We start from the raw sequence: 19528 nt of genomic DNA, 5'->3' as shown, positions 1-19528 counted from the left end.
TCGCCGAACAAAACTGGCGCCATTCTCTCCCGTTTCTTCGCGTGTTCGGCACTTTGAATTTTTTTCATAAGATTACACCCATGGATTTGATGCCTGAGCATGAAGTGTTTCTGGCCTCCTGCTGCTGCAGTCAGGCATGTCCACGAGGACCCACTGCAGTGCGACCAGCTGGAAATTGGTTTCATTGTGGCTACATGCACAAGCGGAAAAACAATCAAAAATAAAGGTCGCCTTTAAAATAGTAAATTAATCAAAATTTAAGGGTCATAATTTTCAGTTAATTGCCTCTCAACTTTTTTGTTGTTTTTATATGAAGTGAGAATAATGTTGATCATGGTAACAATGTGTCAACCCTACACAATTTAGATTGACTTAGAATTTATTCAGATTGTTCCAGCTCAGATTGGCAAATCCCACATTGCCTGGCCTATTTTTTGCATAATTAGAAATCTGAATATAGATGTTAGGGAACACTTGCATATTAGTTTGTAGGCTGCTAGGCCCAGAAGGCGGCCATTCAGCCCATTGTGTCCAACTATAAAGACATAATCCAGACTAACCCCCCCTTCTCAACTCTTGGCCTTGTTTTTATTCATCAGTGTCAGGCTTAGATTACAGCATTTCAAGTGCACATACAAGTCCTTATTTTTGAGGTGATCAGGGTTGCTGCCTTTACCAGCCCTTCAGGTAGTGAGTTCCAAACCCCACAGAAGAAAATACTCTTCAACTTCCCTCTAATCCGTCTATTACTTTAAATCTATAATCCCCACCCGATCCCCCTTCCATGACTGACCTCTCTGCTAAGGAAATAGGTCCCTCTTATCCACTCTGTCCAGTACTCTCAATTTAATCTCCCTTCAACCTCCTGTCTTCCAAAGAAAACCACCCCAGCCTATCCAATCTATCCTCAAGAGCTAACATTCTTCATTCCCTCTCCATGCCCTGACTCATGTTTCAATATTCCAAATAACTGAATAAAAGCTGCAGTGTTGATGCTCAATTGTAATCGGTCACACACACTTCACATATGTTGAAGGCTGACACAAAAGTGACGATATACAGAACATAGAGAAATCTGAAAACAAAAGTGATGTTGTTAATGACCCCAGGCTTCCTGCCTGAAAACAGGAACAAAGGGGAGTGTTGTAAAGAGCTTTCCATCACTCAAAATAATGACAGACACCACCCTCTATCTCGCAGCAATAATAGCCATGGATGTGCACTGTACTATAACTCAGCAGCCTGCCCTCTATTCTGTTACACAATGCAAGGTCATGGTTAATATAACTGTTAATTCACACTACACCATCCTTGATGAATCAAACATGTTTTGAAATAGGACATGCGTTCTGCAATCCCAATAGATTCAGCCAACACAAACTTTAGTGAAACTACAAATTTTCACTGACAAAATTAAATTAATTTTACATCTTCCAGGGGAAATCTTCACATTTATAACATACACACAAACTACACTCCAGAATGCTCATGCACAGATTAACACAATGTACTGTAATGCATGACATGTCGACAGTGGGGGAATCACTCACAATTTTAGATACTCCAATGGTTCATTTCACTTAGCAATCAAAAAACAAAGTTAAGTTCGACAGAAGGCTCATGCATTAGCTGTTCTGTTAAACCACACATCCAGGCAGCTGGTTACATACCCAGGAACAACAGCTCCAACTGCAGTCTGAATAGAAGCACTTTGCTTTACCTGGAGATCTGCTGGGATGTTTTCACTATCAATAAGATAAAATTGACAAAGAAACAATTGTTTGAATAAGCGATCACAATGTGTGTGGATATTATGTGCAAAACAGCAGCCTTTCCCTTGATCAATGCAATCATTACAAATAAAGAAAATGCTTTGACAAAACGGTCATGTGGACCAGAAACTCAGCTCTTTTCTCTCCTTACAGATGCTGCCAGACCTGCTGAGATTTTCCAGCATTTTCTCTTTTGGTTAAATAAAATGCAATCTCTGCTCTATTAGAAACTTGGGGCTGAATTTTATGGGTGCCCAGGGGCAATAGCTGCCCCTACCATTCCCTCATGTCTCCCCAGCCCCCTGCCCCCAACTCTCCCAAGCAGGAAGAAACGATGGCTCAAAGCTACTCACTCCCTGCCAGCCCCACAGCTATAACATGCTGCAGGCGGACTATTGGCTCATTAACAAGCTCAATTGACCCTTGATTATTTATTTCCATTTGGTGGACGGGCAGCCGATTTCAGCAGGTGCCCTGGGGTAAGCTCAATGGGTGGATGGAGATGTGATCGGCTGGGCACCTGTCCTATTTTACATGCTTCCCCCACCCCTGCTGCTGAAAACACACCCAGCGAGAGCACACAGCTTGAACAGGCAGATGCAATTATGCTCCCAGTGGGGTAACACGTACTGAAATTAGAATATTCCATTTCAATAATGTGTACACCAGCTCAGGAAACAGAAAATTTACAGCACAGAAGAAAGTTGTTCAGTATGTGCCAGTTGGAAGACTTATCCAGCCTAATCCCTCTTACAGGCCCCAGCTCGATCATATACAAAGAACTGTAGGTTGCAGCATTTTTAACTGCAAATACAAGTATTTTTCCTGCTTTAACCCTGCCCCCCCATACTTTCAGGCAATGAGTTTCAGATTCCAATGTGAAAAATATTCCCAACTCCCCTCTAATCCACTCGTCTCCAAGTCACAAGATTCTCGTTCGAGTCTCACTGTAGGGCTGGAGCACAAAAACATATGCCGGCACTCAATACTGTGCAGTTCTGAGGGAGTGCTGCACTGTTGGAGGTGCTGCCTTTCTGATGAGAATTAAGACTCTGTCAGTCTGCTCAGGTGGATGGAAGAGATGTCCTGGAGCTAGTTTGAAGAAGAGCAGAGGGGTTAACCCGAGTGTCCTGGCCAATACTGGCCAGAGGTTTCTAGCCGTTCATGCCAGCGGGACTTCCCATCTTGCTGCAGTGAATAGAGGTTTGACTGAGCGTCAAACTCTCTGTCCTCTCTGACAGTGGCAGCGGGGTGTGAACGGCTGGAGAATTCCGGTCATCTCTCAACTAACATCACGGTTATCTCGTCATTATTACATAACGGTTTGTGGGAGTTTGCAGCCATGTTTCCTTCACTATAACAGTGGCTACTCTTTATTAATCAATTTGAGACAGGGTGGTTGTGAAAAGTGCTGTATAAATGCAAATCTTTTTTCATTATTTCTTAGCTATGATATGCACCAATTTACACCTTTTCAGCATTGGCAAAAGTGTACACATGACTTTCTAACTCATCATCCAAGTCATTTGTAAACGTGGTGAACAGTTGAAGCCACAGCACAGATTCTTACAGGACATCATCAGTCACATTCTGCCAACTAGAATCACACGGCCATTATCTGCTGCTCAACCAATTTCCCAACTAGCCAATCATTTGTCCTTAGTTTCATGGACTTCCAGCAGTCTATATAAATAACAACCATAGATACAACTGTCTTCAAAAATATTCAATCAGATTCTTCACTTGTGACCAACTCTGTAAGGATTCATGTGGTTCCACCTGAATCAGGTAAAAAGCTTTCACGGTGTCCATCCTTCATTATAAAACTCTAGTAATTAACAGATATTAGACTAACTGGTTTAAGATTCCCTCGTTTCACTCACCTTTCTTAAATAGCAGCACCATTTTCCAATCTATGAGAACAGTTCCCAAATCAATAGGAATTTTGGAAGATTACAGTTAGGTGAGAGCATTGTAGATGCCCTATTTTCTATAACTCTGTGGTCCTGGGAATTTGGCACTCATTGGATGGAGTTCTCCCATTTTGAGTCTAAGGGCGGTGGCGGGCAGCTCCAGTCGTGCCTTTCCCACTAGCCACAATGACAGGACCCTGCTCAGATTCTGCACTCGGAACCTCATTAATTATGCAGAGGTGAGTTCCCCTCCGAATCTCCTGGTTGGCCGGCGGCCGATTTATCCGCCCGCCGTCAGCTGGCGGGTTCAAAGGTCCCGGCACCATAATTAAATACTAGCTCAGCACACCCATATCACTCACTCCAGCCCACCGGTCTTCACCAGACCATGCAGCAATCCAGAGAGAAAAGGCTAGTAGCCTCCAGAAGAAGCCTTGATTCACCCACTCTGCCCCCAAGCCCATCACCTGCGAGATGCCCATGCCTCACATCTGGAGCCTTTGTGCATCCCCTTTTCGTAAATAATGGTATCATTTTGACCCCAAAGATTTTCATGCAGCTTTGGTTTGTGGGAGTTTGCAGCCATGCTTTCTACACTACAACAGTGGCTATTCTGAGGGTCCAGCTTCCCTCCCACTCAGTCGTCCCTCTGCCTTCCATTGCTCGTCTTCTTTATCCACCTTCTTGTCCCGCTGTCTGCCACCACGAGGCCTCGCCCTACTCCCCCCCCCCCCCCCTTATACAACCTTCCTTCCACATTGCCCCTTTGTCTTCATCAGCTCCCCCCCCCCACCTCACCCCCCCCCCCACATCCAGTCTCCCCTTGAACTCCATCCCCTGGTCAAACTTCAGACTTTTGTTGCAATTGCTGCCCAAGTCCTTTAACAACACAATGCTGTCCAGGTGCTTTTTTTTTTTGAGAAAAGAGCTCTTGGGCAGAATTTTCCCATCCCACCTGCCACAGGAATTGCAGCGGATGGGATATGGACCATGCAAAGGTCCATTGACCTTGGACGGGATTTTCCAGCTTTGGGGCGAGCATGGCCAGAAAATCCCACCCCTTGTTTCTTAAAGGTATAGATTGCTTCAATTTTCTTTGGACCACCTCCCGTTAACAGATTATTGTGGAGAGTCTGTCTCATTGCATTAAAGTCAACCTTCCCAACAACTGTTACATCTTTCTTCTTTACAAACTCTGCATTGAACTCAATCACATTACAACTGCTTTTAGATAAATGTTCGTGGCTGTTCAAGGAAGGACATTGTTTTAAGTTTATTTATTAGTATCACAAGTCAGCTTACATTCACACTGCAATGAAGTCACTGTGAAAATCCCCGAGTCGCCACACTCCAGCACCTGTTCGGGTACACTGAGGGAGAATTTAGCATGGCCAATGCACCTATCCAGCACATCTTTCGGATTGTGGGAGGAAACCGGAGCACCCAGAGGGAATCCACGCAGACACAGGGAGAATGTGCAACTCCACACAGACAGTGGCCCAAGCTGGGAATTGAACCCGGGTCCCTGGCGCTGTGAGGCAGCAGTGCTAACCACTGTGCCACCTCAGTGGGTGGGGAAGCTGAGATGTAACAGGTCACATTATTCATAATTTAACATGTTGAAAAGTTTCCTGCTCTCTTTCTGCCATTTATGTGAGGGTTTTAAGATGTGGAGATGCCGACGTTGGACTGGGGTGAACACAGTAAGAAGTTTAACAACACCAGGTTAAAGTCCAACAGGTTTATTTGGTAGCAAAAGCCACAAGCTTTCGGAGCCTTAAGCCCCTTCAGGTGAGTGGGAATTCTGTTCAGGTACACTGAGGGAGAATTTAGCATGGCCAATGCACCTATCCAGCACATGTTTCGGATTGTGGGAGGAAACTACAGAATTCCCACTCACCTGAAGAAGGGGCTTAAGGCTCCGAAAGCTAGTGGCTTTTGCTACCAAATAAACCTGTTGGACTTTAACCTGGTGTTGTTAAACTTCTTACAGGGTTTTAAGACACAGGGCGGGGGTAATTGTTAACTTCAGCATCCGGGAAGTTACCTGACAAATTGCATAACCCAGCCATTCATTTGAATTGCGTTCTGTAATGGGCAAATGATTCACTATTACCTGGTGGCGAAATTGAACATTATCCCCATGTCTCAGCAGGAACCTTAACACTTGAAACCCAAAGTGAGTCGTTCTTAGCATCTGATCAAGTGGGAGACAACAATCTCAGATAGCAAGCACCAATCATTAAAAAAGTAACTATTTTATCCATTGTCTTGCTTGTTTATAACTCCCTCCCAGCTCAGCAAGTTAAACTTTTTAAATCCCTGTCCCACAAGTCGCTAAGGCAGCAATTATTAGCTATCAAATTGATGCTAAAACTGGAATGAAATTCTGGAGCAGCAAAGCAACCCGAGTTGCAGAAGCAGTGTGAGGTTCAGTGAGGGAGTACCACAGAGCATTTTGCTATGTCTCACCACGAGTTCTACACAATGTCAAACTGGGTGTAACAGACTTCATGGACTTGCAATTAACTAAATGTTGGAGCTGCTGCATTCATTGTGGAAACACACAAAACGTAACTGTTCGGTGTCTACAGGGCTCCATTTACAGGAGTCTCTTTTTGTCAGCACACACTCAGAAAGAGTGGTTCAAAACTGGGTGTTGGGTCTCATTGGTATTTTATGCAAAACCTGTTTCACCTTCAGAGACAGCTCAGGCACCCGAGGAGCAGAAATGTCAGGCAGCACAATGGTTAGCATGGCTGCCTTACAGTGGTAGGGACCAGGGTTCGATTCCAGCCTTGGGTCAGTGTCTGTGTGGAGTTTGCATGTTCTCCCCGTGGATTTCCACCGGGTGCTCCGATTTCCTCCCACAGTCCAAAGATGTGCAGGTTGGGTGGATGGTCATGGTAAATGTGTGGGGTTACATGGATTGTGGGGGGAGTAAGAGTCGGTACAGGCTCAATGGGCTGAATGGCCTCCTTCTGCTCCGTGAGAATGCTACGATTCTATGATTCAATGCTGCAAAGATGGGACCCAGTAGAGGTGTTGGAGTGGGGGATGGAGGGAGAGGGATTAGAGAAGGTGACACAGGAAGCTTCTTTTTGCAGCCGTCAAGACCCCCCAAAATGGCTCCATATGGCCCCAATGGTGGTACAGTGGCAAGCACTGTTGCCCCACAGCTCCAGGGACCTGGGTTCAATTCCCAGCTTGGGTCGCTGTCTGTGTGGGTTTCCTCTGGGTGCTCCAGTTTCCTCCCACAGTCCAAAAGACAAGCTGGCTAGGTGCATTGGCCATGCTAAATTCTCCCTCAGTGTACCCGTGGCGACTAGGGGATTTTCACAGTCACTTCATTGCAATGTTAATGTAAGCCTACTTACGACACCAATAAAAAAAATTTAAATGTATATAATTTTGGGTCAGAGGCTCTTCAGGAGTCTTTCTGACGCAGGACATTGATCCCCTAAACTGGACCATGTTGTTCCCATTCCTGAACACAGCTCTACAGGATCCAATTTCTACCACATATCTGGAAGCACGGTGCAAAAGCAATGGTAGTGTCCAGTTCATCAGCTGCAACTGGTTCAGCCAAAAGCCATTGAAAAGCATCCACAATGAGTCCCAGCATTTGTAAAAAAATGTGGAAATATTTTAATAGCTTCCGTTAAGCAAAACTGTTTAAGAGAAACATAATCACTCATCACCAGGATAAAAAATAGGCAACAAAAGCAAAATGAACAAGCAGCACTTTTTCCCATTGAATCAGCAGTTCAAAGGGTGCGCACCATTCATTTTGTGCTCCAAAAAAAGTATCAGTTCATGCACTTGTCTTATTAAAAAGATCCCCTCACTCCCATTTCCTACCTTAGGTTCTGCGCAGACGCTGCACCAATATTATCCCCTTGACGACTGGGAGCAGGTTGTGCGTGGGACGTATGGGCCTGAGCACTGGCCACTCCTGTACTCTTCAAACCTGGCAGCTCCTCATTCACATTCTGATCATTTTTACCATATTTACTTAAACGAGATCCACTGAGAGGGCCTTTCTTCTTTTTATGCAACTTTGAAGGATCCTGTAGTGGAACGGGAAGAAAGTCAATATGCAGTCACATCACTAGAATAAACTTACATTTCTTCCCTAAACTTTAAAAATCAAACTCTCAAGAGTACTAAGAACACAATCGTACCACTTTGGAAGCCAGCAGCAGGACAGCCATTCAAATGAACCTTTCACATCTGAAGTGATGTTACTGTAATGAAAATGTATTTGCACATTCCTTTCCTTGTAACAAACAATCACTTCAGTTAATCTCTATAAATGGGCATAAAATTGTCAGTGGCTTGAGATATATCCCACTAATTTACTAACATTGGCAATCCACATAACCAGAATGCCTTTGGTGTAAATACAGTGCAGCCACTGGGGGAAACTTTGGTCTGGGGATGTTTTCGTTTCCTTAATTCAATTAGTCAGATTGCTCCACTAATTTCAAAATTAATCTACCAGCTGCTTACTTACTCACGTATCTTCACTGAAAATTGGACAATCCTGCAGCCCAGTCAATAGAGTCCACATTGTGAAGGGACAGGAACAACAACATGACTTATATCGTGCCTTTAACATCGAAAAGCATCCCAAAAAAAGGCATCAGGAAAATGAATGCTGAGCCAAGAAAGATGGTTGGACAATGGCCTTAAACTTGGTATGAAGGTAAAAGTTAATGGAGGAAATGTGGTTGTATAGACAGAGGGGTTAGGGGGATGGGATTCCAAAGACAAGATCACTGATGGAGCGACAATGGGGTAATACCCCAGTGATCGCACTACAGGAACAGAGTGTTCAGGGGGAGGGCTATGATCTGATTCAATATCAATAGAGCTCCAATAGCATTTTAACTCCTCCAAAACGCTTCCTACCCAGCCTCTTGCTCACAAGACTCCCTTGGCCATTAAACATTGACCAGCAAGTGAGCTGGCCAGCCTACTGAATGTTAAAACGAGAGTTAAAATCAGATGCTCCCCCATACCCCCAGTATTAGTTTCTTGCCCCTAGTTGACCCCATCTGAAAAATACAGAGCACAATCTACAACAACTTAAAACATTTGTGGACTTCAAGTACTTTGCAGTGCACAGGAATAAGTTATTATTTTGACAAAGCGAAACATTCGTAGGGGAGAGGGGCTGTGAAATTCCCTGGATGGCCTTCCCACCGTCCTGTTCAGAATTTTACAGTAGCATGGGCAAGGTGTAGGCCGGCCCATGCATCCCTACCCAAATTCAAGCCTTTAGGTGAGGACTTAATGACTATTCAAGGGCTGTTTCCTGCTCGGCCTCAATTTTCAGGCTGGCAGAAGGAAGTCTAGGAAGTCACCTCCCCCCCCGGACCTCAAGTGGCAAGTAGGCACCTCTTTCATTGACTTCCTTTCCACATCGGGCACCGTCCCACAATGTCTGCCTTGTGGTGCTCCCTCCAGCGAGACAGCCACCACTTTCTTGGTTCTCATCTCCCCTCACCTGGTCTTGGACTCCTCCCAGCTGGTTCAATGGCAGTGCGGGGCAAGGGGAAGCGGATTCAGTCCAAAGATTGGTTTCCATGTGGGGTTTATGCTGGTGCCCGTCACTGCAGATGCGGAAACTCACTGGAGGCGGACATGAAACGGATTTACATCCTGCTAATGGGATACAGATGAAGACCTGACATTGGGATTCAGAGGAAACCCACCCCCAATTCTCTGCGACACTATGGAAAACATGCTAATCCAGAACACATCTGGGGCAACGTGGCGTGCAGATGTGGGGAATCCCCTGAACAATGCCTGGGGCTGCCTCTGGAGTTTGGGATGGAGGCCGCCAGAAACCCTGGACCCAGAACACCACAGCAGTGGGTGGGAGGGGAACATCTACAGGTGGACCTTCCAGATTCGGTGTCATCAAGAAGGTCCATCTCCCAGCCTCAAGTGTTCCTGGAGATCCATCTTCTTTCTTCAACTGTGGATCAGTGATATTGGGCACCTTTTTCAACATGACACCCCAATAATATGGCAGGACTCATGCCATCATGCTTGCCCCACCACAGCGGAAAACCTCTAGCAGCACAATTAACGAGGTAAGGGTCAAAAGATATGGCATGGTTTCCCACTAGCCTCCAGAGCAGGAAACACTCCCCATTTCTGATCCCGTCCTGGGACTTGAGAGAATTGCATCCCAAAGCTAAAATCTTGGGACTGGTTGTGGTTCCAGTCCTGACCACTTCTGGGAGTACTGAGCAACCAGCCAATCAGCTTGGCCTGCAGATTTCAGAGGTGGGTCCTCCTCCCAAGCAAGGGACAGAAGTCCTGTCTCCAGCCAATTAGACAGCTAAGGAAAGGGAGCAGCCAGTATCAGTGGGGATGTATTACCTACCTACTCTTCAGGTGATGGGATGGGAAATTTTGCCATCCAGAATATCCAGGATAATGTTTTCTCCACAGGTGCTCCCAGACCTGTGTTTCCCACCTTAAAGGTTTTTGTTGCAGATTTCCAGCAACCACGGTTTTTTTTTTCTGTGTAGATGTTTGCTAGTTTGGATGATCTGTCTCTTCAATTGATTTAATGCAAATAAGAGCCTTTTTGAGCCTTACATTGAAACATGCAAGATATGCGACGTTACATTTTGACCTTATGACGTGCTCACAAATAGATTAGGAAAAAGGCTTCCCAAACACTTTTGCAAGATGATGACAAATGGAATCTCCAGTACAGAGTTACTGGAAATTTATTGATGTAAAAAATGCAATTTGGGATCTTATGTTCACAAGACAAGAGAAAATTTCACTAAAAGTTATGTAATACAAAATGAATTGAATTTAACAACGTGAAGTTTTCACGTTGTAAAACTATCTGACATCAAACAGGAGGAAAGTGAAGTTAGTGGACTATGAGTGTGCAAAAAAACATCATCCAGACACCCAGGAGAATGGCCCTGGCACAAGGTAACTGCTCTGAATTTTGGTTGAGGGAGAGGGGATGCCTGAGACAGGGATGTCCAAAATTCCCTTATGTGGCCCTTCAGCTCCTCCAAGTCCAAACCTTGCTGGTTCTGTTTTGGCCTTGGTTCATGTCAGGGTTGATTCGGTCTGGTGGCTAGTACCCTCACTTGGATCACCCTCCCTGACTCCAGTCTGAAGGAGGTATAGCAAAGCGCTCCTGGACATTAATATAAATGCCTAATCTGTATATTTAAAGTGCAGCCCAGCAGTTTGGGGCAGGTGACCTCAGCACCCAAAATGTAAAAAGGCAGGATGGTAAAGAAATGGTGGGCAAGTTCCCCACTCTAATGACATGTTGCTTTTCCTCAAGTCCAGTTGCATCCAACACCATGTGAATCAATTCATTATTGACGCGAGTCCAAATATTTCTGTTTCCTCTGTTGCTTACCTTCCTCTCCATCTCCAATAACCAAACAAGTGTACAATGTAACGTATGCTTCAGTTTTATCCAAAACTCAGAGTACCTTAATACATGAAGTTTTCGCAGCTACACACATTCTGTATACTGTGTCAGCATGGCAGTACACTGAGTGAGGTAGCATTGTATCTGTAGCATTAGAGGCAGGTTACTTTGCCCGAACTTAATAAAATATTGAATGTTATCAATAAAGTCAATCCAGTGTAGTACTTGAACGTAATCCAGAAGGGTAGGAACAGAGAAAACAATCCAAAACAAGTGAAAAGCAAATTTAAAAACAGATAACAGAAATAAATTAAAGAACAGCAAAAATGTAGTTGATGCTAGTGATGTCAAAGAGAATTAGCATCTTCTAATCACCCTACCAGATAAGGGGAGTGCCTGGGCAGGGCCTAGCTTTCTCTGTTCGGCTCAGCATCAAACCACCTTGGGACATGCTATAATACAAAAGCTGCTATATAAATGCAAGTGACTGTTGTTGTAGCATGAAATCACACAGAGGTGTGGTAGATGGTTGCCATGAAAGATATTAAGAACAGTGGTTGGACTGGCACTTTTCCCTGCTCCATTTTGGTCTTGTTTAATAGCCGTGGAGGGGTCAGTTGCCTCAAGGGAGTCTTGTGAGCAAGAGGAACAGTGTCTAAGAAATTATGTGAGGTATTTCTGTAAAACCGTTTTGGCAAGCCTGCTTTTAATTGTTATTTATGCACAAAGTCTTACTTTGGTTCTGAATTACTCAGAGGCAGAGCAACCATGGGTTGTAACAAGTTAATTAACTTCAATTACAGGGATCAAGGTATCTCACATTGGAGTAAACTACACTAAACATACATGGCATCCTTCAAAATATGTTAACGTTAGAAACATTAGAATTACAGACATGCTTCCATGTGGGATTTAGATGTAATTACTATCTTTATACAACCCCTCCCAGTCTCACTTCTATTTGGGAGAATAATTTATTTTGTACTCTGAAAACTCCCTGTCTGTTTTCCTGCTTCTCTTCCCAGGTATTACATTCTCTTCACTATCCAGGCTTTAAAAGTATAAATGTTTTATGAGCAGTCCTTTACCTGCAGAATAACTTTAATTTTGAAAGTTGACAGTGTCCTGGCATTAATGTTTGCTTGTTGTAACATCAAGAGTCACTGGCTGCAGTTATCAGCATCAGCTGCTAATTAGTGCTGGATTGTTTCTAACAATCTTGCTTTCTTTTTAAAAAAAAATCAGGCCTAATTAATTGATCCTCGCAGAAGTCATGAATTGATTAGAAAAGTGCTCATCATGGAATGGTGGGATTGAAAGCAGACCCAGGCTTTGTTCGAAAGAGGCAGCATATGCCAAAAAGACCCGAGGATCAATAGAAATGGGTTCTTTAGCCTTATTGCAACAATTGGAACAAGCTCATCACACCTCATCGAGCAGGTTGCCTGATGGGAGTTGGGATCACCTGCCTCACCGTAGCCATACCATGAAAGGTCCTGAAGGGAAAATTGGAACAATCCACTGGTAGAAGCAAGTGTGTGGGGAAGGGCCTACCATGACCGCTGTGGAATTGGGGAAATATTCCTGCTCTGTAGGAAGCTACAGAAATATATAATAAAACAACTTTTCTTTAGTTGACAGCCACAGAGGGAGACCACTGCAAAGCCCTCAGTGAGGGAGGCCTTGCATCTGACCCACTTATCGGATGATGAATTTGTCAAGAGTCCTTTAATTAATTTACATTTGTGTTAGGCATCCCAACAAGCTTGGCAGTGTGGCCAGTGCCTGTGCAGATTGGATACAGACCATTTCGTTGCCAAATTGATATTCTCAGGACTATATTAGGCCTAATCAGCTGGTGCATCACATTCCAATTTCTCCCCTACTTTAGAGGTCACGATGTAGCTCCGTTCAGCAAAGTGATGATTGAAACTGGGTCATATTTTCAGAAGTGTATCCAACAATTTCACTACGGTTAAGTTAGTCCCAAATGTATTTCAACAGAAGGGTCTACAATACAAAGGCACAGGTTTCATGGAAATCAATTACCAGGCTGCAAGTGATATTAACCTCAGTATAGTGCAGTTCCACAGGACTGAAATACAACCCCTCTGCTGCAGCTTGTTCTTTTCCCTTCGCTGTAAGATAATGACAATCTATTCCAAACAAAAAGCTTTTCTATTGGTGACGACATTAGGTTAGTCCAACAAACAAATGCTTGCTGTCCACAGTAACATATAGCATCAACCCTTAGCAACACAACGACCCAGTACTTTAGTGAATTCCAACACTGCTTGTATAATGACATGACCCACATGGGAATTCTGTGTCTTCTGGGCAATAGCTGATTATACACTGGGAACTCTACAAATAGAATGTAGACAGAAAGCATTTGACACAGCGTTTCTGTTCATTTTTCCGGCTTGGTAAAGTTCAGGTTAATCACAGATACCACTCCTCGGTTAAGCACAGACATTCCTGAGTGGTGGTGGTTGTTACAACATGTCACACTGCTCCGTCAGCTTGAACACAAACGGTTTCAACTCTTGTCTTCAGTAAAGACTGACACTCACTGATTTGATGGAACACTTTTCTGACCACCACCCACATTTTTAACTCCTGGTTTTGAGTTCACTTACCTTTACTTCTACTCCCTCCTGCGACACTTCTAAAACCAACTCTCGTGTTTGTCACCTACTTTCCATGCACTTTAAGGAGAACTTCCTGAATCACAAGATTAAGAACAATCTGTGGCAGGTGAATGCTGGGAAGCAGGCCAAAGGTCATCTCTTCAGCGTCAGGGATCAAATTACAGACTGAACTACTCTGCCAGCCCATACAGCTGTGTCTTGGGATACGCAAAAAAAACCCAGTCCTGCCTTGAAGATAAGTTGTCATTTGTTTTGCTTTCTCGTTTATTAACTTCTCCCCTCCCCTTAATGATCTGGACGCTGATCTGTCAATTTCCTTTTACAAAGATATCTGCGCTCAATGTTTATTTTCAAGTGAGGAACATTATGACATTCCTGTGCAGAGTCCGTGCCCTGCTTTTCAACAAGTCCCCAAAAATAAGCATATAACTTTCGTCATTTGTCCAACTGTTGGCATCAATGAACCTAGTCAAATGGACAACTAACCAACTCACGATTAAAGCTACTTCTCAACAAAATCCAAAATTGAACATTTTCACCATCCCTATAACACTGTCACTTTAAATGAATACTTCAAGGTGACATAAAATGCAGCAAATCTGTGATTTCCAAATCTACAATAGTCGCTTAAAGACTGACGTGCATTGGACATTAGAAGACTGGCCACTCCTTCAATATTTCCTAGATTAGGTGACAGCCAGACAGTTACAGGACAAGTGGTGATTCCACGGAAGTGGGAAAATATTCTATAATTAAGATGTCTTTTTAAAAATCTTGTTTATATTCCAAATAGTTTGTTTGAAGACCGGTTCTGCTGAAAGGCCAATGACCTGAAATGGTAACCTTATGTTTGTCCCTCCTCAGATGTTGCCTGACCTGCTGTGTGTTATGATGTGGAGATGCCGGCGTTGGACTGGGGTGAACACAGTAAGAGTTTTAACAACACCAGGTTAAAGTCCAACAGGTTTATTTTGTAGCAAATACCATTAGCTTTCGGAGTGCTGCTCCTTCAGAAGGAGCAGCACTCCGAAAGCTAATGGTATTTGCTACCAAATAAACCTGTTGGACTTTAACCTGGTGTTGTTAAAACTCTTACTGCTGTGTGTTTCCAGCATTTCCTGCTTTTTTTTTATTTTATAGACCCAGTGTCCAGTCCAAATCAAAGAGGTGGGAGGCTAAGTATAGATCAGATGCTGGTTTCCACACTGCCTATTTTCAACCATTTGAAGAGATTAGTCTAGTGTTTTTGAATGGAAGAGATAATTTATAAAGAAAACACATTCACTCTTTGTGTGCAGTTTTCTGAAATAAAGCGTGACATTTTCATAATGCCTCATCCCCAGTTTAACATGGTTGTTAACAGATGAAAGCTGCACTCCCAGCAGGCTTTCTGCCACAAGAACGTCAGCACCATGCAGAATACATTAGGTCAGTATTCCTGAATCCCTAACTCCTGGGGGTGAAATTCCTTTCTGAACATAACAAAGACTGGCAATTGCCTGGTTATCTCTAATTAAAAACTTACTCACCCAATTGTGACCTCAGGAATCCTATGTGTCAGATCCGCACATTCACATATGGTTCAATGATCATTAACATTATGGAAGAGGTAGTCATTTTCCCATTTTTCAATAAAGAAATCCCAACTTCACAACAACAACCTGCACTTACATAGCACCTTTAATGCAATAGAAAAGGTCTCCAGAGAACCACAGAAAAGTTACAACATGAAAAGAGGCCATTCAGCCTGTTGTGTCTGTGCCAGCCAATAAAAAAAATCTTGCCGCTCATTTGAATCCCACTTTCCAGTACCTGATCAGTAGCCTCACAGGTGATGCAGATCAGGGGCCTTTTAAATAAGTTGGACGTTTCAGTCTCAACCACCAATTCGAGCAGTGAATTCCAGATCTCCACCACCCTCTGGGTGAAAAACATGAGATTTTCCTTTTGATTTGATTTATTGTCACACGTATTAGTATACAGTGAAAAGTAATGTTTCTTGTCTATGCAGACAAAGCATACCGTTCATAGAGAAGGAAAGGAGAGAGTGCAGAATGTAGTGTTACAGTCATAGCTAGGGTGTAGAGAAAGATCAATTTAATGCAAGGTAGGTCCATTCAAAAGTCTGATGGCAGCAGGGAAGAAGCTGTTCTTGAGTCGAGTGGTACGTGTCTTCAGACTTTTGTCGCTTTTTCCCCGATGGAAAGTGGTGGAAGAGAGAATGTCGGGGGTGCGTAGGGTCCTTAATTATGCTGGTTGCTTTGCCAAGTGTAGACAGAGTCAATGGATGGGAGGCTGGTTTGCATGATGGATTGGGCTACATTCACTGCCTTTCCTCATGTCCCCTCTAATCCTTCTACCAATCACACTAAACCTAAGCCCCAGTATCTGACTTCTCAGTGTCTCCGCACCTCACTGGAACTCCAGACTGCCATCTTCTGAATATGGTGTCCTGACAACTTCTAATTTCTTACCCTGTGGAGATATTTTGCACTGACCACCTGCTTAGATATATTTATGATTTCATTCAAAATGAAGAAAGTCTAATTACCGTTCACTTACAACAAGTTTGCTACACATAAAAATTAACTTCACAGAGTCTTATCTCTCAGCTCCTGACGTCTGTCAGTAAGGAGGTGATATTTACCTTGCTTACCTGCAGAATGTATTGGAAATTTGGGCATGAACTGTGCATGACCTTCCAACTATTTCATTCTCAGTTCAATTATTGAGGTGATGAGTGTGAAAAGTGGAACAGTCTAACTTCATCAATTAAATACTCTTGGCAGCTCATCTTCCCAACATCTTATGTAAACACCTAGCTACCCCACTTCCCCATTACACCCTTATCCTCTGCATGAAGATTTTATTTGAGGTAAAAGCTTATTGAAATACAAAAGGACCCAAACGTGGATAGAATTGTATTTTTCCACAAGTCCTTAATTCAAGCCAATTTGAGCCAATTTAAATTCACACTTGTGGATTGGTACTCATCATTAAAACATCAGTAAGTCAATTAGAATCCATTCTTGCCAAAGACAAAGGACAAAGCTGCTAACAAGTACAAATTTAACAAGTATTATGGTTGAGGAAGAGCTGATTTTAAGGAAACATTCTGTATTGGGGTGCCTTCTAGTGGTAAATGCAGAATACAGTTTTATGTCTTGAATTGCACTGTTCAGCTCACAAACATAAAGCTTTAATCATTTGGATGCTCTACACAGAGTTTACTCTCTGTGTGCTCAGGTTGTCAGACTGTTTAAAAATTTGGCCATAAGCCAAATTCCATTTAGCTGTCAACACTCCATACATAAACCACATGCTATCAGTCTTTATTCAGTTCTTTGTGACAATCTGACTTCAAACTCTTCTCATTCCGTTTTCCAAATGTTCACTTCGTCTTGACCTGAAGGTAATTACTGACACTGAGTGGACATGCTTCAGTAAGTGCTAACCACCCTTTAGTTAGCACTGCTGTCTTGCAGCGGGTTCAATTCCTGGCACATTCTCCCTGTGACTGCATGAGTTTCCTCCAGGTGCTTTGGTTTCCCCCCATAGTCCAAAGATGTGCGGATTAGGTGATTGGCCATGCTAAATTGTCCCTTAGCACCTCAAGAGTTTAGGTTAGATGGATTAGCCATGGTAAATGTGTGGGGTTATGGGGATAAGGCAGAGAGGGCCTGGGTATGATGCTCTGTCAGGAAGTTGACAGAGACTCTGTGGGCCAAATGGCCTCCTTCTGCACTGTAGGGATTCTATGATTCTATGCATCCCACTGTTTAATGCCTTCTCTGTAATCATTTTTCTTCCTGTGTGAGCCCAGGCAGTAATTCGCAGCATGCTTTAATACTGGAGAGCAGATCTCAACTGACCTGACCTTGTTGCCATGAATGTCCACACAGGCACACTTTCCAACAGGGTTATGAACAGTGAGAAGAATCAAAAGCATAAGCCCAGAAATTGGTCTGTACGGTGACCATTTTTCAGGCACTATGGAGGTTACACTAAGGCCCCAGTATGTGGTGAGAAAGTCTGAGTGTATTTCTAACTGGAAGTACAATTAGACCATTGGCAGGATTTTATAGGGAGTGTATTCCCCCTGCCACCAACTGAAAAGTGCAAGGTCAATCCACCCACACTATCTGGGTTGAAGTCCCACATTAAGAAAACTGCCAGCCAATGTGTAGTCCCAGCAATGGTAGAATTGAGTAGTGGCCACTGCTGGTGTGTCAAGGAATCTCTGGAGAAGAAGTGTCATGGGTCCTAGACTTCAGGGATTGGGGACAGACCTGCTTGGCAGATCCCAGTGAGGGAGGGGCTGGAATTGGAGGCCGTGTTTTAGAGACCTGGCTAGGGGAGTGGTGAGGGAGCCGGGAGCATCTTCTGAATGGCACAGGAGACCCTCTGAAGGAGATAATCCCCTTCCTTTCTGACAGTAGCCTTTATAATACAGTGGTGGAGGTGGAATGAGGCTCTTAAATGGTCATTAATTGGCCACTAAAGGGCCTCAATAGGCCCCAAGGACAGGCATGCTGCTTGATGGCTTCTCAACCCAGCATAAGATGGGTGACGGGTCAGGTATGGGCAGAAACATGGCAGGTAGGCCAGTTGTTTTATTTTATAAGTTCTTCCACTTTCAAGTATGTCAGTGGGGGATATTAAAATCCAGTCCCATATTGGGTAAGCTTAAAAAAGAGGCATCTTTTGCCCACCCCTGAAGCAGGTATTAATTCTTTCACATGTACAAATAAGTAGCCTAATGCTTGCTTGAGGTCTGTCCTCAGGATTGGTTTGTCTTGAGGTAGCAAGCACCATTGAAGGTTGTACTTTAGGAAAGGTTGTACTTTAGCCCTCGGGATTGCCTTCAATAAAGAAGGTAAGTAACCAGAATATAAACACTCCTCTTACTACCCCCACCTTCAGATTGTTGTGTGCCCTCAGTTGCTTTCTTGACACCCTCTCCCCCCCACTCCCCCACCCCTCCCCTCCCACCACCCCCCCCCGCCCCCCCACAACCCCGCCAAATCCTCTCCCCGATCGCAAACCCAGCACAAAGTTTGGTACAAGCCCCGACACTTGACCTATAGGCCCCAACCCTCAACAATTAATAGTTACCTGAGAGCCATTGCAATTCTAGCAACAGCCCAAATTTGGATTCCACTTCAACAAAGGGCTCTTCATGTCTTTTTGGCAATCTTGAATTGAGAGGCCCATTGTCTGCAGAGCGTGGGGACTCAACATTCAGGCACAGCGCAGGGGAGGGAAAGGTCCCCCGCCCCTCACCCCCACCGTGCCCAAAAATTTCTAGGCCCCTAACTGAACTTCTACTTCCAAGCAGAGAGCATTGAGGCCAATAACTGCATACCCTATCCACTGGCTGAGATCAGCTAACTCGGCACAGAGCACAGATCAAACCTGGAGCCTTTGATCCATACAGCTTAGTATCGAGCATATCCCCGGAGGTGCCATCACATGACCCCCTGCTTCCAACCACCTACCCCATACATTCCAACCATTGGTATCCTAACATCTCCAAGCTTGTAATGAAAGCTACATGTGAATCCGATACGCAACATTGGCAGCTCACAAGTTACAACAGAAGACAATTTTAAAGGACAGTCGTGCATTTGGTCCATGCATTGCACCTGCACACAATCTCTGTAGGAGGCACGAGCAGTGTTTGCTGGGGTTTAGTCTGCATTAGTGATGCCTGTTTATCATAACTAACATTTGCCGTTTTACATTAGTGTGAATCCGAGTGAG

At 44.0% G+C, this 19528-nt stretch overlaps 1 protein-coding gene across 11 annotated transcripts in view; it reads right to left on the bottom strand.

Annotated features, from left to right (window-relative positions):
- LOC144500442 (uncharacterized) overlaps positions 1-19528 on the bottom strand; it is a 256651-nt gene that overhangs the window by 202846 nt on the left and 34277 nt on the right. For 9 of the 11 annotated variants that reach the window (XR_013498975.1, XM_078223362.1, XM_078223364.1 and 6 more), the window contains 2 exons: positions 7547-7755; positions 1671-1745 (listed from right to left, as the gene is read on the bottom strand). Coding sequence is in view for 8 of the 11 variants with exons in the window: in XM_078223362.1 (XP_078079488.1) it covers positions 1671-1745; positions 7547-7755 (284 nt within the window). In the remaining 3 variants the exon portion in view is untranslated. The remainder of the gene's footprint in view (positions 1-1670; positions 1746-7546; positions 7756-19528) is intronic. The other 2 variants (XM_078223372.1, XM_078223366.1) reach the window with 2 other exon arrangements.

The sequence above is a fragment of the Mustelus asterias genome, chromosome 11 (assembly GCF_964213995.1).
Source record: "Mustelus asterias chromosome 11, sMusAst1.hap1.1, whole genome shotgun sequence".
In the NCBI taxonomy this organism is placed as follows: Eukaryota; Metazoa; Chordata; class Chondrichthyes; order Carcharhiniformes; family Triakidae; genus Mustelus; species Mustelus asterias.
The sequence above is the reverse complement of the archived record's forward strand: the minus strand, read 5'-3'. Positions and strand labels throughout refer to the sequence as shown.